Consider the following 15,392-nt stretch of genomic DNA (forward strand, 5'->3'; position numbering starts at 1 on the left):
AATTTACATAACCTCTCTGTTCCTCAGTTTCCTTATCCATAATATGGAGAGAATAATATTGTCTACGTTAGAGGATTGTTGCAAGGATTAGATGAACAATTAATTATAAAACTCTTATAATTCTTCACTACATGTTGGGCGTTGTTCTCTAAGGTTAAATAAAATCCTGCCTTTGGAGTCTGGATAGACCTATTTCCTTATCCTGACTCTGCCAATTGCTAGCTGTATGATACTGAGCAAGTTACTTAAACTTTCTGAGGCTCAGTTTCTATATATTTAAAATGAGGATACTATCTGCCTCACAGGACTTTTCGGCGGGTTAGATATGTGTAAAATCCTTATCACATAGTAAGAAGCTGGCAAATGATAGTCATATATAGGTACTTTCCCAACATATGAAGGGAATTGTGGGGACTCTTGAAAATTTTGCTTGGAAAGAAAGAAAGGCTTCTGCTGTTAAAAATGAAAACCTTAGGTTTTGTTTTAGTGGGTCAGTTGGTTAAGTGTCCAACTCTTGACCTTGGCTTGGGTCATGATCTTGTAGTTTGTGAGACTGAGCTCCATGTCAGGCTCTGCACTGATAATTTTGCACTTGGAATTCTTTTTCCCTCTCTCTCTGCCTCTGCCCCACTTGCGCACTCTCTCTCTCTCTCAAAATAAATAAACTTAGAAATGAAAAGAAAACCTTAAAACCCCCTGATTAAAACCAGTCTGCTTATTAAACAGGGTACCGGTGGCCTCCTCCAAAATAATTGCTAAAGAATGCTAGCTAGGCTAATTTCTTTAGTGAATTATTTTATAATCTACTTAAATCCTTCAAAGAAGTTTTCAACAAACATGTAACAGTTACATATCTTTTATTTTTAAAAATGTTTACCAAGTTCAAAAATTTTTTAAGTTTATTTTGAGAGAGAGAGAGAGAGAGAGTGAGAGAAGGGGAGGGGCAGAGAGAGAGGGAAAGAGAGAGAATCCCAAGGAGTCTCTGCATCATCAGCACAGTGCCCAATGTGGGGCTCGAACCCATGAACCATGAGATCATGACCTGAGCCAAAGTCAGAAGCTTAACTGACTGAGCCACCCAGGTTCCCCCCCACTCAAGTTTTTATTTAAATTCTAGTTGGTTAACATATAGTGTAATATTGGTATCAGGAGTAGAATTTAGTGATTCATCACTTACATATAACACCCAGTGCTCATCACAAGTGCCCTCCTTAATATCCATCACCCATTTAGCCCATCCCCTACCTACTTCCCCTACATCAACCCTCAATTTGTTCTCTGTTTGCCTTCCTCTCTTTTTTTTTCCATCCCCTATGTTACATTTGTTTTGTTTCTTATATTCCACATATAAGTGAAATAATATGGTATTTGTCTTTTCCTGACTGACTTATTTCACTTAGCATAATACACTGTAGCTCCATCCATATCATTGCAAATGGTAAGATTTCATTCTTTTTAATAGCTGAGTAATATTCCACTGTATATCTTTATCTATTCATCACTTGATGGACTGATTTGGGCTCTTTCCATAATTTGGCTATTGTTGATAATGTTGCTATTAACATTGGGGTGCATGTGCCCCTTCAAATCAATATTTTTGTATCCTCTGGGTAAATACCTCGTAGTGCAACTGCTAGATCTTAGGGTAGTTCTATTTCTAGCTTTTTAAAGCACCTCCATACTGTTTTCCAGAGTGGCTGCCTCAATTTGCATTCCTACAAACAGTGTAATAGGGTTCCTTTTTCTCTGCATCCTCGCCAACATCTGTTGTTTCCTGTGTTGTTGATTTTAGCCATTCTGACAGGTGTGAGGTGGTATCTCATTGTGTGTGTGTGTGTGCGCACATGCGCACTTTATTTCCCTTATGAGTGACGTTGAACATCTTTTCATGTGTCTATTAGCCATCTGGATGTCTTCTTTGGAAAAATGTCTATTCATGTCTTCTGCCCATTTCTTAACTGGATTATTTGTTTTTGGGGCATTGGGTTTGATAAGTATAGATTTTGGATGCCAACCCTTTATCTGCTACGTCATTTGCAAATATCTTCTCCCATTCCATAGGTTGCCTTTTAGTTTTGATGATTGTTTCCTTTGCTTTGTAGAAGATCTTTATCTTATGAAGTCCAAACAATTCATTTTTGCTTTTGTTTCCCTAGCCTCCAGAGACATGTCTAGTAAGAAGTGGCTACAACTGATGTCAGAGGTCGCTGCCTGTGTTCTCTTCTAGGATTTTGATAGTTTCCTGTCTCACATCCATTTCATATTTTTATGTATGGTGAAAGAAAGTGGTCCAGTTTCATTCTTCTGCATGTCACCATCCAGTTTTTCCAACACCATTTGTTGAAGAGACTTTTTTCAATGGATATTCTTTTCTACTTTGTCTAAGATCAGTTGACTATATAGTTGTGGGTCCATTTCTGAGTTTTCTATTCTGTTCCACTGATCTATATCTATTTTTGTGCCAGTACCATATTGTCTTAATGACTAAAGCTTTGTAACATAACTTGAAGTTGGGAATCATGATGCTTCCAGTTTTGCTTTTCAAGATTGCTTTGGCTATTCATGGTCTTTTGTGGTTCCATACAAATTTTAGGATCGTTTGTTCTAGCTCTGTGAAACATACTCATAGTATTTTTTTTTTTTTGAGAGAGAGAGAGAGAGAGAGAGAGAGAGGGAGAGATAGGGGGAGAGAGATAAAATGAGCCAGGGAGAGGCAGAGAGAGCAGGACACAGGATCTGAAGCAGGCTCTATGCTAACAGCAGAGAGTGTAATGTGGGGCTCAAACTCATGAACTGCAAAATCATGACCTGAGCTTAAGTCGAACACTTAACCTATTGAGCCACCCAGGTGCTCCTGTTGGCAGTATTTTGATAGGAATTGCATTAAATGTGTAGACTGCTTTGGGTAGTATAGACATTTTAACAATATTTGTTCTTCCAATCCATGAGCATGGAATGTTTTTCCATTTCATTGTGTTATCTTCAATTTCTTTCATCAGTGTTGTATAGTTTTCAAAGTACAGATATTTTACCTCTATGGTTAGGTTTATTCCTAGGTATCTTATGGTTTTTGGTGCAATTGTAAATGGGATTGACTCTTTGATTTCTCTTTCTGCTGCTTCATTATTAGCGTATAGAAATGCAACAGATTTCTGTACATTGATTTTTGTATCTTGCAATTTTGCTGAATTTGTGTATCAGCTCTAACAATTTTTTTTTGGTGGAGTCTTTCAGGTTTTCTATATAGAGTATCATGTTGTTTGCAAATAGTGAAAGTTTGACTTCTGCCAATTTGGATGCCTTTTATTTCTTTTTGTTGTCTGATTGCTTAGGCTAAGACTTCTAGTACTATGTTAAATAACAATGGTGAGAGTGGACATCCCATCTTGTCCCTGACTGTATAGGAAAAGCTCTCGTTTTCCCCATTGAGGATATTAGCTGTGGGTCTTTCATATTTGGCCTTTATGATGTTGAGGTATGATCCTTCTATCCCTAATTTGTTGAGGGTTTTCATCAAGAATGGATGCTATACTTTATCAAATGCTTTTCTGCATCTATTGAGAAGATCAAATGGTTTTTATCTTTTCTTCTATAAATGTGGTGTATCACATTGACTGCTTTATGAATATTGAACCACCTTGCAGCCCAAGAATAAATCCCACTTGATCACAGTGAATAATTCTTTTAATATACTGTTGGATTCAACTCGCTAGAATCTTGAGAACTTTTGCATTATGTTCATCAGGGATATTGGCCTGTAATTCTCCTTTTTGGTGGGGTCTTTGTCTGGTTTTGTCTGGTTTTGGAATCAAAGTAATGCTGGCCTTATAGAAGTATTCCTTTTCTTTCTTTCTTTCTTTCTTTCTTTCTTTCTTTCTTTCTTTCTTTCTTTCAATAGTTTGGGAAGAATAGGTATTAACTCTTCTTAAATGTTTGGTAGAATTCCCCTGGGAAGCCATCTGGTCCTGGACTTTTATTAGAAGATTTTTGCTTACTGACTCAATTTCTTTGCTGGTTATAGGTCTGCTCAAATTTCTTCCTGTTGAAGTTTTGGTAGTTTATATGTTTCTAGGAATTTATCCATTTCTTCCAAATTGCCCAATTTATTGGCATATAATTTTTCATAATATTCTTTCATAATTGTATTTCTGTGGTGTTGGTGGTGATCTCTCCTCTTTCATTCATGATTTTATCTATTTGGGTCCTTTCTTTTTTCTTTTTGATAAGTCTGGCTAGGAAGTTAGCCAGCTCCTAATTTTATTGATCTGTTCTGGGTTTTTGTTTCTATATCATTTATTTCTGCTCTAATGTTTATTATTTACCTCCTCCTGATGGCTTTAGGCTTTATTTGCAGTTCCTTTTCTAGTTCCTTTAGGTGTAGGTTAGGTTGTGTATTTGAGACTTTTCTTGCTTCTTGATGTAGACCTGTATTTCTACATACCTCCCTCTTATCACTGTTTTTGCTGCATCTCAAAGGTTTTGGACTGTCATGTTTTCATTTTCATTACATTAGCTTTTAAAAAGTAGAGGTAAATAGGGCTGCCTGGGTGGCTTAGTCGCTTAAGCATCTGACTTCAGCATAGATCATGACCTCATGGTTCATGGGGTCAAGCCCTACCTCTGAGCTGTCAGCACAGAGCCTGGAGGCTGCTTTGGATTCTGTGTCTCCCTCTTTTTATGCCCCTACCCTGCTTTGTCTCTCTCTCTCTCTCTCGAAAATAACCATTAAAAAAGTTTTTTAAAGTAGAAGTAAATAAAGATGTTGATTCTAACTATAAACGTTTCCATAACAATGTAAAATTAGGTTCAGAGCTACCTAAAGCGAGGAAGTAGAATATCAGAATTTCTTATTCCTTCCATATTTAGTATTTCTTCCTTAACACTTGTACATCTTTATTTCCTATTTCTGGAATGTCCTCTCCCTTTATTTGTCTTCGTATCGCTTTTCCTTCAATGCTGAGCATAAGTCCCACATTTTAAATACTCCAGCTTTTAGATTGTATTGTTTCATTGTTAATCTGACATTAGGACTTTTAACGTGTCTAGTACTCAGATATCTATCTGTCTATCTATCTATCTATCTATCTTTTTATGAATGTAACCAATCTACGGAAGAACTCTGGGCAGGAAGAGTCTCTCATACACCTATCAAAGGCCCTCCACACAATATTATTTAGTCATGTATTTTTTATTGATAGATGAAAATAGGAATTAGAGGCCACTGACATTATAAACTTTCAACAGCATGATTTTTATAAGAATTCTGTCACAAACTCTAGTGAGAAGAGCAGAGAAACATAGGAAGCAAAGGGCACACAGTAAGTTTGGTAAACCATTCTTTCTACAACAAGCTAGGCATCAGTCTCTCCACATGCTAAACCAGCTAGAAAAATGCATGCACACATATTTGTGTGCTTTTCTAAATACATTTTTTTAAAATGTTTTTTAATGTTTATTTATTTCTGAGACAGAGAGAGACAGAGCATGAGTGGCGGAGGGGCAGAGAGAGAGGGAGACACAGAATCAGAAGCAGGCTCCAGGCTCTGAGCCGTCAGCACAGAGCCTGACATGGGGCTTGAACTCACAAACCGTGAGATCATGACCTGAGCCGAAATCGGTCATTCAACTGACCGAGCCACCCAGGTGCCCCACATTTTTTAATATCTATTTTATTTTTGAGAGAGAGAGAGAGAGAGAGGCAGAGAGAGAGAGAGGGAGACATAGAATCTGAAGCAGGTTCCAGGCTCTGAGCTGTCCACACGGAGCTCGACACGGGGCTCAAACTCACCAACCATGGGATCGTGACCTGAGCCGAAGTCAGTTGCTTAACTGACTGAGCACCCAGGTGCCCCATTTGTGTGCTTTTAAATATGTTTGCACATATTTTATACACACAAATATAATTAGAATATTATTGTGATAACAGTTAATTAAAAAGAAAATTGTAAGAGGGTCAGGAAAGCAGGATTTAGTTCTATGACCTTAGGCAAATTACGTAATTTTCTGGGCTACAGGGTGACTTTTGTATATGAGCAAACAGGTCACTTACAGGCCTCAAATTCTATGATTTATGAAAGTAACTTCTTTAAAGCATTGGTAGCACTTGATCTACTGGGAATGTTATCCTAGTTTTTACTTTATCTTACTCTTCTGTCATTTTTAGTGATTTTGTTGTTGTTGTTCCTTTGGTGGGTGTTACAAAATTTAATACCTGGACCTCTGTTTTTCTCTATATATTTTACTGGTTATGATATCAAGAGATAGTATAGTATAGGTGTTAAAAAAAAAAACAACAACCCAACTCTGCGTGTGCCTGGGTGGCTCAATTGGTCAAGTGTCTGGCTCTCGATTTCAGCGCAGGTCATGATCTCATGGTTCGTGGGATCAAGCCCCGCCTTGGGCTCCATGCTGACAGCACAGAGCCTACATGGGATTCTCTCTCTCTCTCTCTCTCTCTCTCTCTCTCTCTCCTCCTCCTCCTCTTTTTCTGCCTCTCCTCTGCTCTTTCTCAAAATAAACAAACAAACACCAACTCTGGAATCAGACTGCCTAGGTTTGAATACTGGTATGCTGCTTGACTAACTGTGTGACCTTAGAGAAATCATTTATTCTCTCTGTGCCTCAATTTCCTCTTCTGGGATTATCTAGCTAGCTGTAAGAACAGTTATGAGAGTTAACACATATGCAGTACTTAGAACAGGGCCTGACAAGTACCCAAAAAGTACTAACATCACTTTCACCATGGATCTCTTATCTACTCTACCAAGCTTTCAACATCACTTATATGTGTTGACTCATACTTTATTCATACCTGTTGACCATGCACTTAATTATCCAAGTATCACCTTAAATTCATATGTGTGATATAAAATTCCTTATTTTCTCAATAAACCAGTTTGTTTCTTTAGCATTCCCTATTTTCATTATGGAACCCATTACTCCTTCTGTTCTACAGATTTGAAACCCTGAAAGTGGACTTTCCCATATAATCTATATCCAAATGGTCAGCAAGTTATGACAATTGTAATTTCATAACATTGATTTTTCTTTGGCATCATTATATTCAGCACTAGGTTGATACCTTCCTTTCTGACCTATACCAAGTTTAGCAGTTTTCAGTACCCTCCCTATATTGGGTCTCTGCTGCATATGGTCATTGGATTATTTTGTTTAAAACTCTGTTTATATCACATCTCTGATTTCTAAATTCTAATCTGGAATCAAGTAGTAGCTGATAGACAAATCAGCTATGATGATACTGTGCCATCTAGGCCAGAGTACATAACAAGATCAGAGAAAAGATTCCTTTAGATAAAATTGCTACCCTCCATGATGCATAAAGGGACTGGAATTGGAGTCTAACTCTCATCAGACTGGCATATTCCATAATTTGTGAGCCAATCTAGAAATCAAGCTATCATCAACCTAAATAAATTCCACCTCAGAGGAGCTGCTATCCAAAAAAGTAAACTAACTGTAACTAAGAAGATAATATCAGAATGAGTAGGGAAATAGTCTTTACTCTTTTCTGGAAAGGCCTACATATATTTTTCAATTAAATCATACCTCATCTCTTTCCAAAAAAGGATTATTGGCAGCTGACAAAAACAGCAAATAAATTTTTCATTAAACTAGCACCCAAAAGGGAAAAATTTGGCTACAGGAAGAAAATAGAGGGGCGCCTGGGTGGCTCAGTCGGTTAGGCGTCCGACTTCAGCTCAGGTCACAATCTCGTGGTCCGTGAGTTTGAGCCCTGCGTCGGGCTCTGGGCTGATGGCTCAGAGCCTGGAGCCTGCTTCCGATTCTGTGTCTTCCTCTCTTTCTGCCCCTCCCCCGCTCATGCTCTGTCTCTCTGTCTCAAAAATAAATAAACGTTAAAAAAAATAAAAAAAAAAAAAAAGAAGAAAATAGATTTGCCAGTAGTAATGAGTAATAGAATTGAGGTAGGTAGAGAGAAAACTTGGCTCTTAGCTTCTTTGCAGCAACTAAGGTTAAAAAAAGAGACAAATTACAAAATTCATATAACCTGGAAGGAGAGAATTAAGTTGACAGTGGTATATATACATAAAGAGTGCCAAGTTTAAGTACTAGCTGGCCCTACCACTTATTAAATAAATGACCATGGACAAGTTACAACCTTTCTAAGCTCCAGTTTCTTCATCAGAAAAATGGACAGAATATACTATTTAGTTCCTGAGATAAAATAACATAATAGATATATGTGTGCCTTTCAAATTAACCAGTATGAGCAGTAGAAGCTAGATGTCAGAGAAAACAGAGCACTGAGAAGTCATTAGATATGAAATCACATCCTGAGTTTACCATTTAATTGATGTATGATCTTGAGTAAACCTCAAACTCCTTGGTCCTCAATTTCATCAGATGTAAAATAAGAATGCTGCAACTCTCACAGGCATTTTTGTGAGGATAAGAAGATAATCTACATATGAAAATATTTATGAATTTATGAAGCACAATGCAAATGTAAAGTATTATCATTGTAAGCCAGTTTATAAGTACTATCATAACTTGGGTATACTTTAGGGTGAGACTCAAGAAATGAGTTGGCAGTATGTCAATACCAGGCTCTCAATAACAAATGTATAGAATACTTAGCTAAATTTCTAACGCCATGTTTTGTACTTTAATGCATCAAACTTCAGGGCAAAGATGATGTAACACTTTTTTACAACAAACCCCCATAATACTGAACTTAAGTGTCTTACTCATTAGGTAGCTATTGAATGAATAGTTAAGAGAACAGGATAAAGTCTACGTAATTTCTTTTCCTATGTACTACAATGATTCAAATGTACCTGGTCGGAACAGCCATAAAAAAGCTTATCTATGTGCCCCTGTTGTAAGAGGCAGTGCTAAGTCAGCAAGTTTTATAGTTTATTGTTTTTCTACTACATGGATAAGAAGGTATGAAAAAGAATCAGAAGCTTTAAATCCCATTCACTCTGTCAGCCAGTACTATTTACTGAGTACCTACTATGTGACATGCACTGTTCTAGGCACTGGAGGTACAATAAGAAAATAAAGACCATACCCTCTTGGAATTTATATTCTAGTAGGGGGAAATCGTATTTGTAAGATAATTAAAACAGAGTATGTTATATGATGGTTAAGTGCTATGGAGGAAACTACGAAAAGAAATACAGAGGGACAGTGGGAAGTAGTACTTGTTATTTCAGCAGCTTTATTGAGCTATATCTCAAAATACCATACAATTTACCCACTTAAAGTGTAGAATGGCTTTCAGTATGTTCAGAGTTGCACAACCATTATTATAGTCAATTTTAGAACATTTTCATCACTCCATAAAAAAAGTAATCACATCCCATTTCTCCTTCCCCTTGGCCTCTGGCAACGACTAAGCTACTTTCTATCTCTTTGGATTTGTCTATTTTGGACAGTTCACTTAATGGAATCATACAATATGTGGTCCTTTGTGACTGGCTTCTTTCGCTTAGCATAATGTTTTCAGGGTTCATCCCTGTTGCAGCCTGTATCAGTACTTGATTCCTCTTAATTGCCAAGTAATATATCACTGTATAAATATACTATATGGTTTATCCATCCATTCACTGAAGGACATTTGCGTTTTCATTTTTTGACTATTACAAATAATGCTGCTATGAATACTCATGTACAAGTTATTGTGTGGACATACCTTTCCTTTCTTTTGTATATACAACTAGAACTGGAACTTCTGGGTTGTATGGTAACCCTGTTTAGTCCTTTGAGGAACTGCTACAGTTTTCCAAAACAACTACACTATTTTACATTCCCAACCAAAGTGTATGAGGGTTCCATTTTCTCCATATCTTTATCAACACTTGTTATATTTGTCTTTTTCACAATAGCTATTCTCGTGGGTGTGAAGTAATATCTACTCGTGGTTTTGATTTTTCATTTCTCTGATGGCTAATGATGTTGAGCATCTTTCCATGTGGTTTTTGCCCATTTGTAGATCTTCTTTGGAAAAGCCTTTTCAGATCCTTGCCCTTTTAAAAGTTGTCTTTTTATTGTTGAGTTGTAAGAACTCTTTATATATTCTAGACACAACTCCCTTATTGGACAGAAAATTGGCCAAAATTTTCATCCACTTTGTGGGCTTCTCACTTTCTTCATGGTGTCTTTTGAAGGACAAAAGTTTTCAATGTCAATGATAATCTCTATTTTCTTTTGTTGCTTGTGCTTTTGAGTTCAAGCTTGTGCTCGTATGATCTCTGAGAATCCTAATCCAAGGTAATGAAGATTTACACCTGTGTTTCCTTTTAAGAATTTTGTAGTTTTTAGCTCTTACATTTCAGTCTTTGATCCATTTTGAATTAGTTTTTATATCTGATATGAAAGTTGGGGTCCAAATGCATTCATTTGCATGTAGATATCCACTTGTCCCAGCATCATTTGTTGAAAAGACTATTCTTTCCCCATTGAATTTTCTTGGTACTTTTGTCAAAATTCAATTGAACATAAATATGAAGGTTTATTTCTGGACTCTTCAATTTTATTCCATTCAGGGAGATACTACTTGATGCAGTGCTAAGGAAAGGTTTCTCTGAGGTGCTATTTAAGTAGAATCCTAAATGAAGTGAGGAAGTGAAGCACACGGATATCTGGGGGAAAAACATTCCAGGCCAAAAAAAAAAAAAAAAAATCCTGAGGTGGGAATGTCCTTGGTGTGTTTGAAGACGAGCAAGGAGGCCAGTGTAGTTGGAGGGAAGAGAGATGAAGAGATGAGAAGAGAGTTGGCAGACCAGGTAGAGCCATGATAAGGGTTTTGCCTTTTACTCTATGTAAGATGGGAAGCCTCTGGAGGCTTTTGAGTAGAGGACCAATGATTTGACTTACTTTCTAAAAGATTTACTCTGGCTGGTGTATGAAAATATACTACAGGAGAGAAAGATTATAAGAGAGACTACTTGGAAGATTATGGCAATGACTGAGACATGAGGAGACAATCACAGTAGGATTTAGTGGTAGAGGTCATGAGAAATGGTAGAATGCTGGACATTTTTTTAAGGTATGGATGTGAGAAAAGTGTAGGGCAACAGTTTTTTGGTCTGAACAACTAGAATGATGAAGTTACCATTTATTAAGATGTGGAAGACTATATATAGAAGGAGAAGTTTTGGAGGTCTGTGTAGGGGAATCAGAAACTGGATTGTCAGCATGTTAAGTATGAGGTATTTACTAGATAATGAAATATGAATAGGAAATTTAATATGCACATCTAGAATTAGGGGAGAGATCTATTGTCAATGTCAAAGACTTGAGATACTAAACTTTTCTGTAAATCCCATTACACAACTGAGTTTACAGTTATCTAAAACTTTTTAGTCTTTTACACATACACCATTAAGGTACATCATACTCTGGCTCTTTAATAGTCTTATGCCAGCAACTGAAGTAATTCCATCTCCAATTGTGTAAATTAAGTTGTTGCAGTTATAATGCTAGTTGTTCTATCTTAGGAGTGGGTGGGCAATCTGCCATGAGGTGAGCATTGCCTATCCCAGCCTCTTGCCTCTGGTGCCCATTCCATGCTCTTAGCTGAGTGTACCATGGGGCTTAAAGTGTTTACTTTGAAAAAAATCAGAGTGTTCAAGTAAGATCTACTATCATGTCCAAGGATGGCACAGGGGCACCAATTATCCACTCCTGACCTGGGGACATAGAGATAAAACATAGCAATACATGACTCTTTCAATGTCCTCTAATTGGAATGAGTTGTTTAAATCCTTTAATGAGGATCTATTAATTTGAGGGAGGGGAGATATACACTCAATTTTCCATATTTTTCTGTTGAATTTCATCTTTTTTTTTTTTTTTTGAGAAAGAGTGAGCGAGTGAGCAAGGGGCAGAGAGAGAGGAGAGAGAGAGAGAATCCCATGAAATGCAGAGAAAGAGGGAGAGAGAGTATGGAGCCCAGAGTAGGGCTCGAGTTCACAAACTGTGAGATCATCACCTGAGCTGAAGTTGGATGCTTAACCAACTGAGCCACCCAGGCACCCCCACTGAATTTAACCTTGAAAAAACTTGGCCTTGCTATTTCAATCTTCTAAGTTATTTCTGAATCCTTTAATTTCCCCCAACATTCAACAATCCTCTTAATTTAATACACAATTATCCATACTTGCTAATACTTTCATCTCATTAATAAATATAATTAACAAGGTTAATTCCAGGCAGAGTTCTGTGACACACCTCCAAAGTCTTGCCTGAAGTTTGACACTAATCCATTAATTGGTTCTTTTGCCTATCATCATTTAACTGGATATAACTTCATTTCATTACAGCATTAACTAATTCACATTTACCAAACTTTACTAGTACTGGCCTACAATGATCACTGCCCACCATTAATTTTCTATTTTAGAATATTTCTTTAGTTTGAAACATTAACTTTTTTCTTTATTGAAAACCTAGAACATTAGGTAAAATAACCCATTTTCTAATTTTTAGTGTTTTTCTGTTTGACTTAATAGAATCTGGCATCAAGGAAACTTACTTTATGTATTATTCTATGTGAAAAGAGGTATGATTTTTAACATATTTAAATTTATTTAAATTTTACACCATGTAGTTTGCATTTTAATCTTGGGAACTTGAAATTTCACATACTTTATTTGATGGAAGTTTTCACCTCCAAATGTTATTAACATATTTTGCAATCTGCACACTGTCCTTTCCCAATATACTGGTCATCTTTTAGACTAAAGAAACACACTAAAACAAAAATACTTACTACAGAAGTAGGCTGTTCTGAAAAACAGAAATGACAATTTTTAATTATTGTGGTAAAAAATTAAAGTATCAACATTGTAATATACAAGATGTATTCATGGTAACCATCAAGGTTAATAGCCTACCCTTACATATACAAAAAATGTATTAGAGGCACATTTAAAAACAAGACAAGGGAAATTACATAAAGAGAAAACAGATTACATATATAAAGTTTTTTAAAAACCTTACCTCCTCACAGCATCGCCTGCTTACAATAGCCCTATAGTCAATTCTATCCCAGAGTTGGTCCCTTAATTTTAAGAAATTAGGGAACAATTTTCTCCAGTTTTTCCCTAAAGCCCATGGAAAAATTTCATATTTGGATTCTTCTTCATCTTCTTCAACTGTATTAGCCAGATACCTAACAAAAAAAACCAACAACTCAAAAAAGAAATGGGAAAAGGACAAGAACAGGCAGTTCACAAAAAAATATATAAATTACTTACAAACACATAAAGATGTTCAACCTCACTCATAATTAAAAAATGTAGACCAAAAATAGAAATACAGTGAATTTTACCTTGTTGAGTTCTGGATATTTTGTTTGTTTTTTAATGTTTATTTATTTTGAGAGACAGAAGGGGCAGAGAGAGAGGGAGAGAGAGAATCCCAATCAGGCTCAACACTTAGCATGGAGCCCAACATGGGGCTTGATTCCACAACCATGAGATCATGACCTGAGCTGAAATAGGAGTCAGAGCTTAACCAACTGAACCACCCACCCAGGCGACCCAAGTTCTGGATATTTTTGTATTCCTATAAAATTTGAACTTTGTTCCAGGATGCAGTTAAGTTACTTAGAAACAGTCTGATCCTTTCAGGCCTTGCTTTAATGATTTGTTAGGTGGATCTAGAGCAATGTTCAGTCTGGGGTAATTATTCCCCACTACTGAAGCAAGACATTCTTGAGTACTCTACTCAATATTCTGTTAATTATGAGTTTTTTCAGTCTGGCTGGTGGGAACAGGCAAAATTCCCAGCTCTGGGTGAATGTTAGGCACTGTTCCCTCTAATCTTTCCCCACACCCAAGTAGTTTCCTTATATACATATGGAAATCAGAATCCTCCTAAATACATGAGGGGGATCAGGCATGCACAGAAACAGGTACACATGACTCATAATAAAAAGAATCATCAACCAAAATTGACACGTTAGAAGTAACAGACATTAAACAGACAAGGACATTAAAACTGTTATATTTACTCCAGATGTTCAAAAAGAACAGGAGACACAAAGTGTACTTCTAGAGATGAAAACTATCTGTACAATGAAAAATACGTGGAGTAGGATTAATATACTAAATACTGCAGAAGAAAAGATTTGTGCACTGAAGACAGCAATATAAACTATCTAAACTGAAACATATAGAAAAAAAGAAACAAAAATAATAGAGCCATCAATGAGCTGTGAGACAACTTCAAGTGGTCTAATGAAGGCGAAACTGGAGTCCCTAACAAGAGTTGGGTGGACAGAAAAAATATTTGAAGAAATAATCGCTGAAAGTTTTTGAAATTTTATGAAAACTATAAACATACAAAGAAGCTGGATGAACTCCAAAGCACAAAATATGAAGAAAATTACATCAACATACAACATAATCAAATTATTCAGAACAGGTGATAAAGAGAAAATCATAAAGGCAGTCCAGACAAAAAACGAGACGTTAGATAACACAGAAACAGAGGTAATGACAGAGATTTCCCACTGGAAACAATGAAAGCACCATAGATGATTTTCTAAGAAAAACAAGCAACTTCCAATAAAAAAAGTGTAAAACATGTAAGGGAACAGTGTACCATAAACATAAACAGACCCTGAGGTCTGAAGATACTGAAATTAATAGTCCAACACGAAAGAAATAAATCCTAAAAGCAATAAGACAGGAAGGCAAATGATCCCAAGTGGAAGGTTTGAGATGCAAGAAGGAATAGTAAGCAAAGATATAAATATGTGAGTAAGTCCTTAAACAAATGTTCAGTGTAAAAACAACAATAATAATGTCTCAAAGTTTTTGGAGGGCTTCATGTAGAACCACAGAATTGCAAAACAAGAGAATATAAGTTGAGAAAGGGGTGACTGGAGTTAAAATGTTTACGGCTCTTGATTAAAAATAACTGGGATAGAGCTTCCTGGTTGGTGAACATGCAGAGATCAAGGGGTGCTGAAGGGTTATGGAAGCTCCATGCCTTTTCCTCATACCTTGCCCTATGCAAATCTTCCATCTGGCTGTTCCTGAGTTATATCCTTTTATAAGAAACCAGTAATCTAGTAAGTTAAAAAAATAGGTAACTAGGATAACTGCTGAAAGGATATAGACTGCATAATTTCCTAAAAAGCAGAGGAATAAAAGGTATCAAAAAATAAAAATTAAAAAGATCTCACAGAAAAAGTGGGACGTAAAGACAACAAGATAGTAAAAAATTCAAATATATAAGCAATAATATAGAATATTATTATTCTGCAGTGAAAATGAATGAACTAGAGCTACACATATCAATATAAGTGAATCTCAAATCATATTATAAAGAAACAGAAGGAAGTTACAGAAGAACAGTGCACATTATTCTTTTACATATAGCTTAAAAACAGGAAA

General features: G+C 36.3%; 1 protein-coding gene across 1 annotated transcript in view; it reads right to left on the reverse strand.

Annotated features, from left to right (window-relative positions):
- SPDYA (speedy/RINGO cell cycle regulator family member A) overlaps window positions 1–15,392 on the reverse strand; it is a 32,544-nt gene that overhangs the window by 7,790 nt on the left and 9,362 nt on the right. The window contains 1 exon segment of the mRNA XM_032592705.1: window positions 12,988–13,159. Coding sequence (XP_032448596.1) covers window positions 12,988–13,159 — 172 coding nt within the window.

The sequence above is a fragment of the Lynx canadensis genome, chromosome A3 (assembly GCF_007474595.2).
Source record: "Lynx canadensis isolate LIC74 chromosome A3, mLynCan4.pri.v2, whole genome shotgun sequence".
NCBI classification, from domain to species: Eukaryota; Metazoa; Chordata; class Mammalia; order Carnivora; family Felidae; genus Lynx; species Lynx canadensis.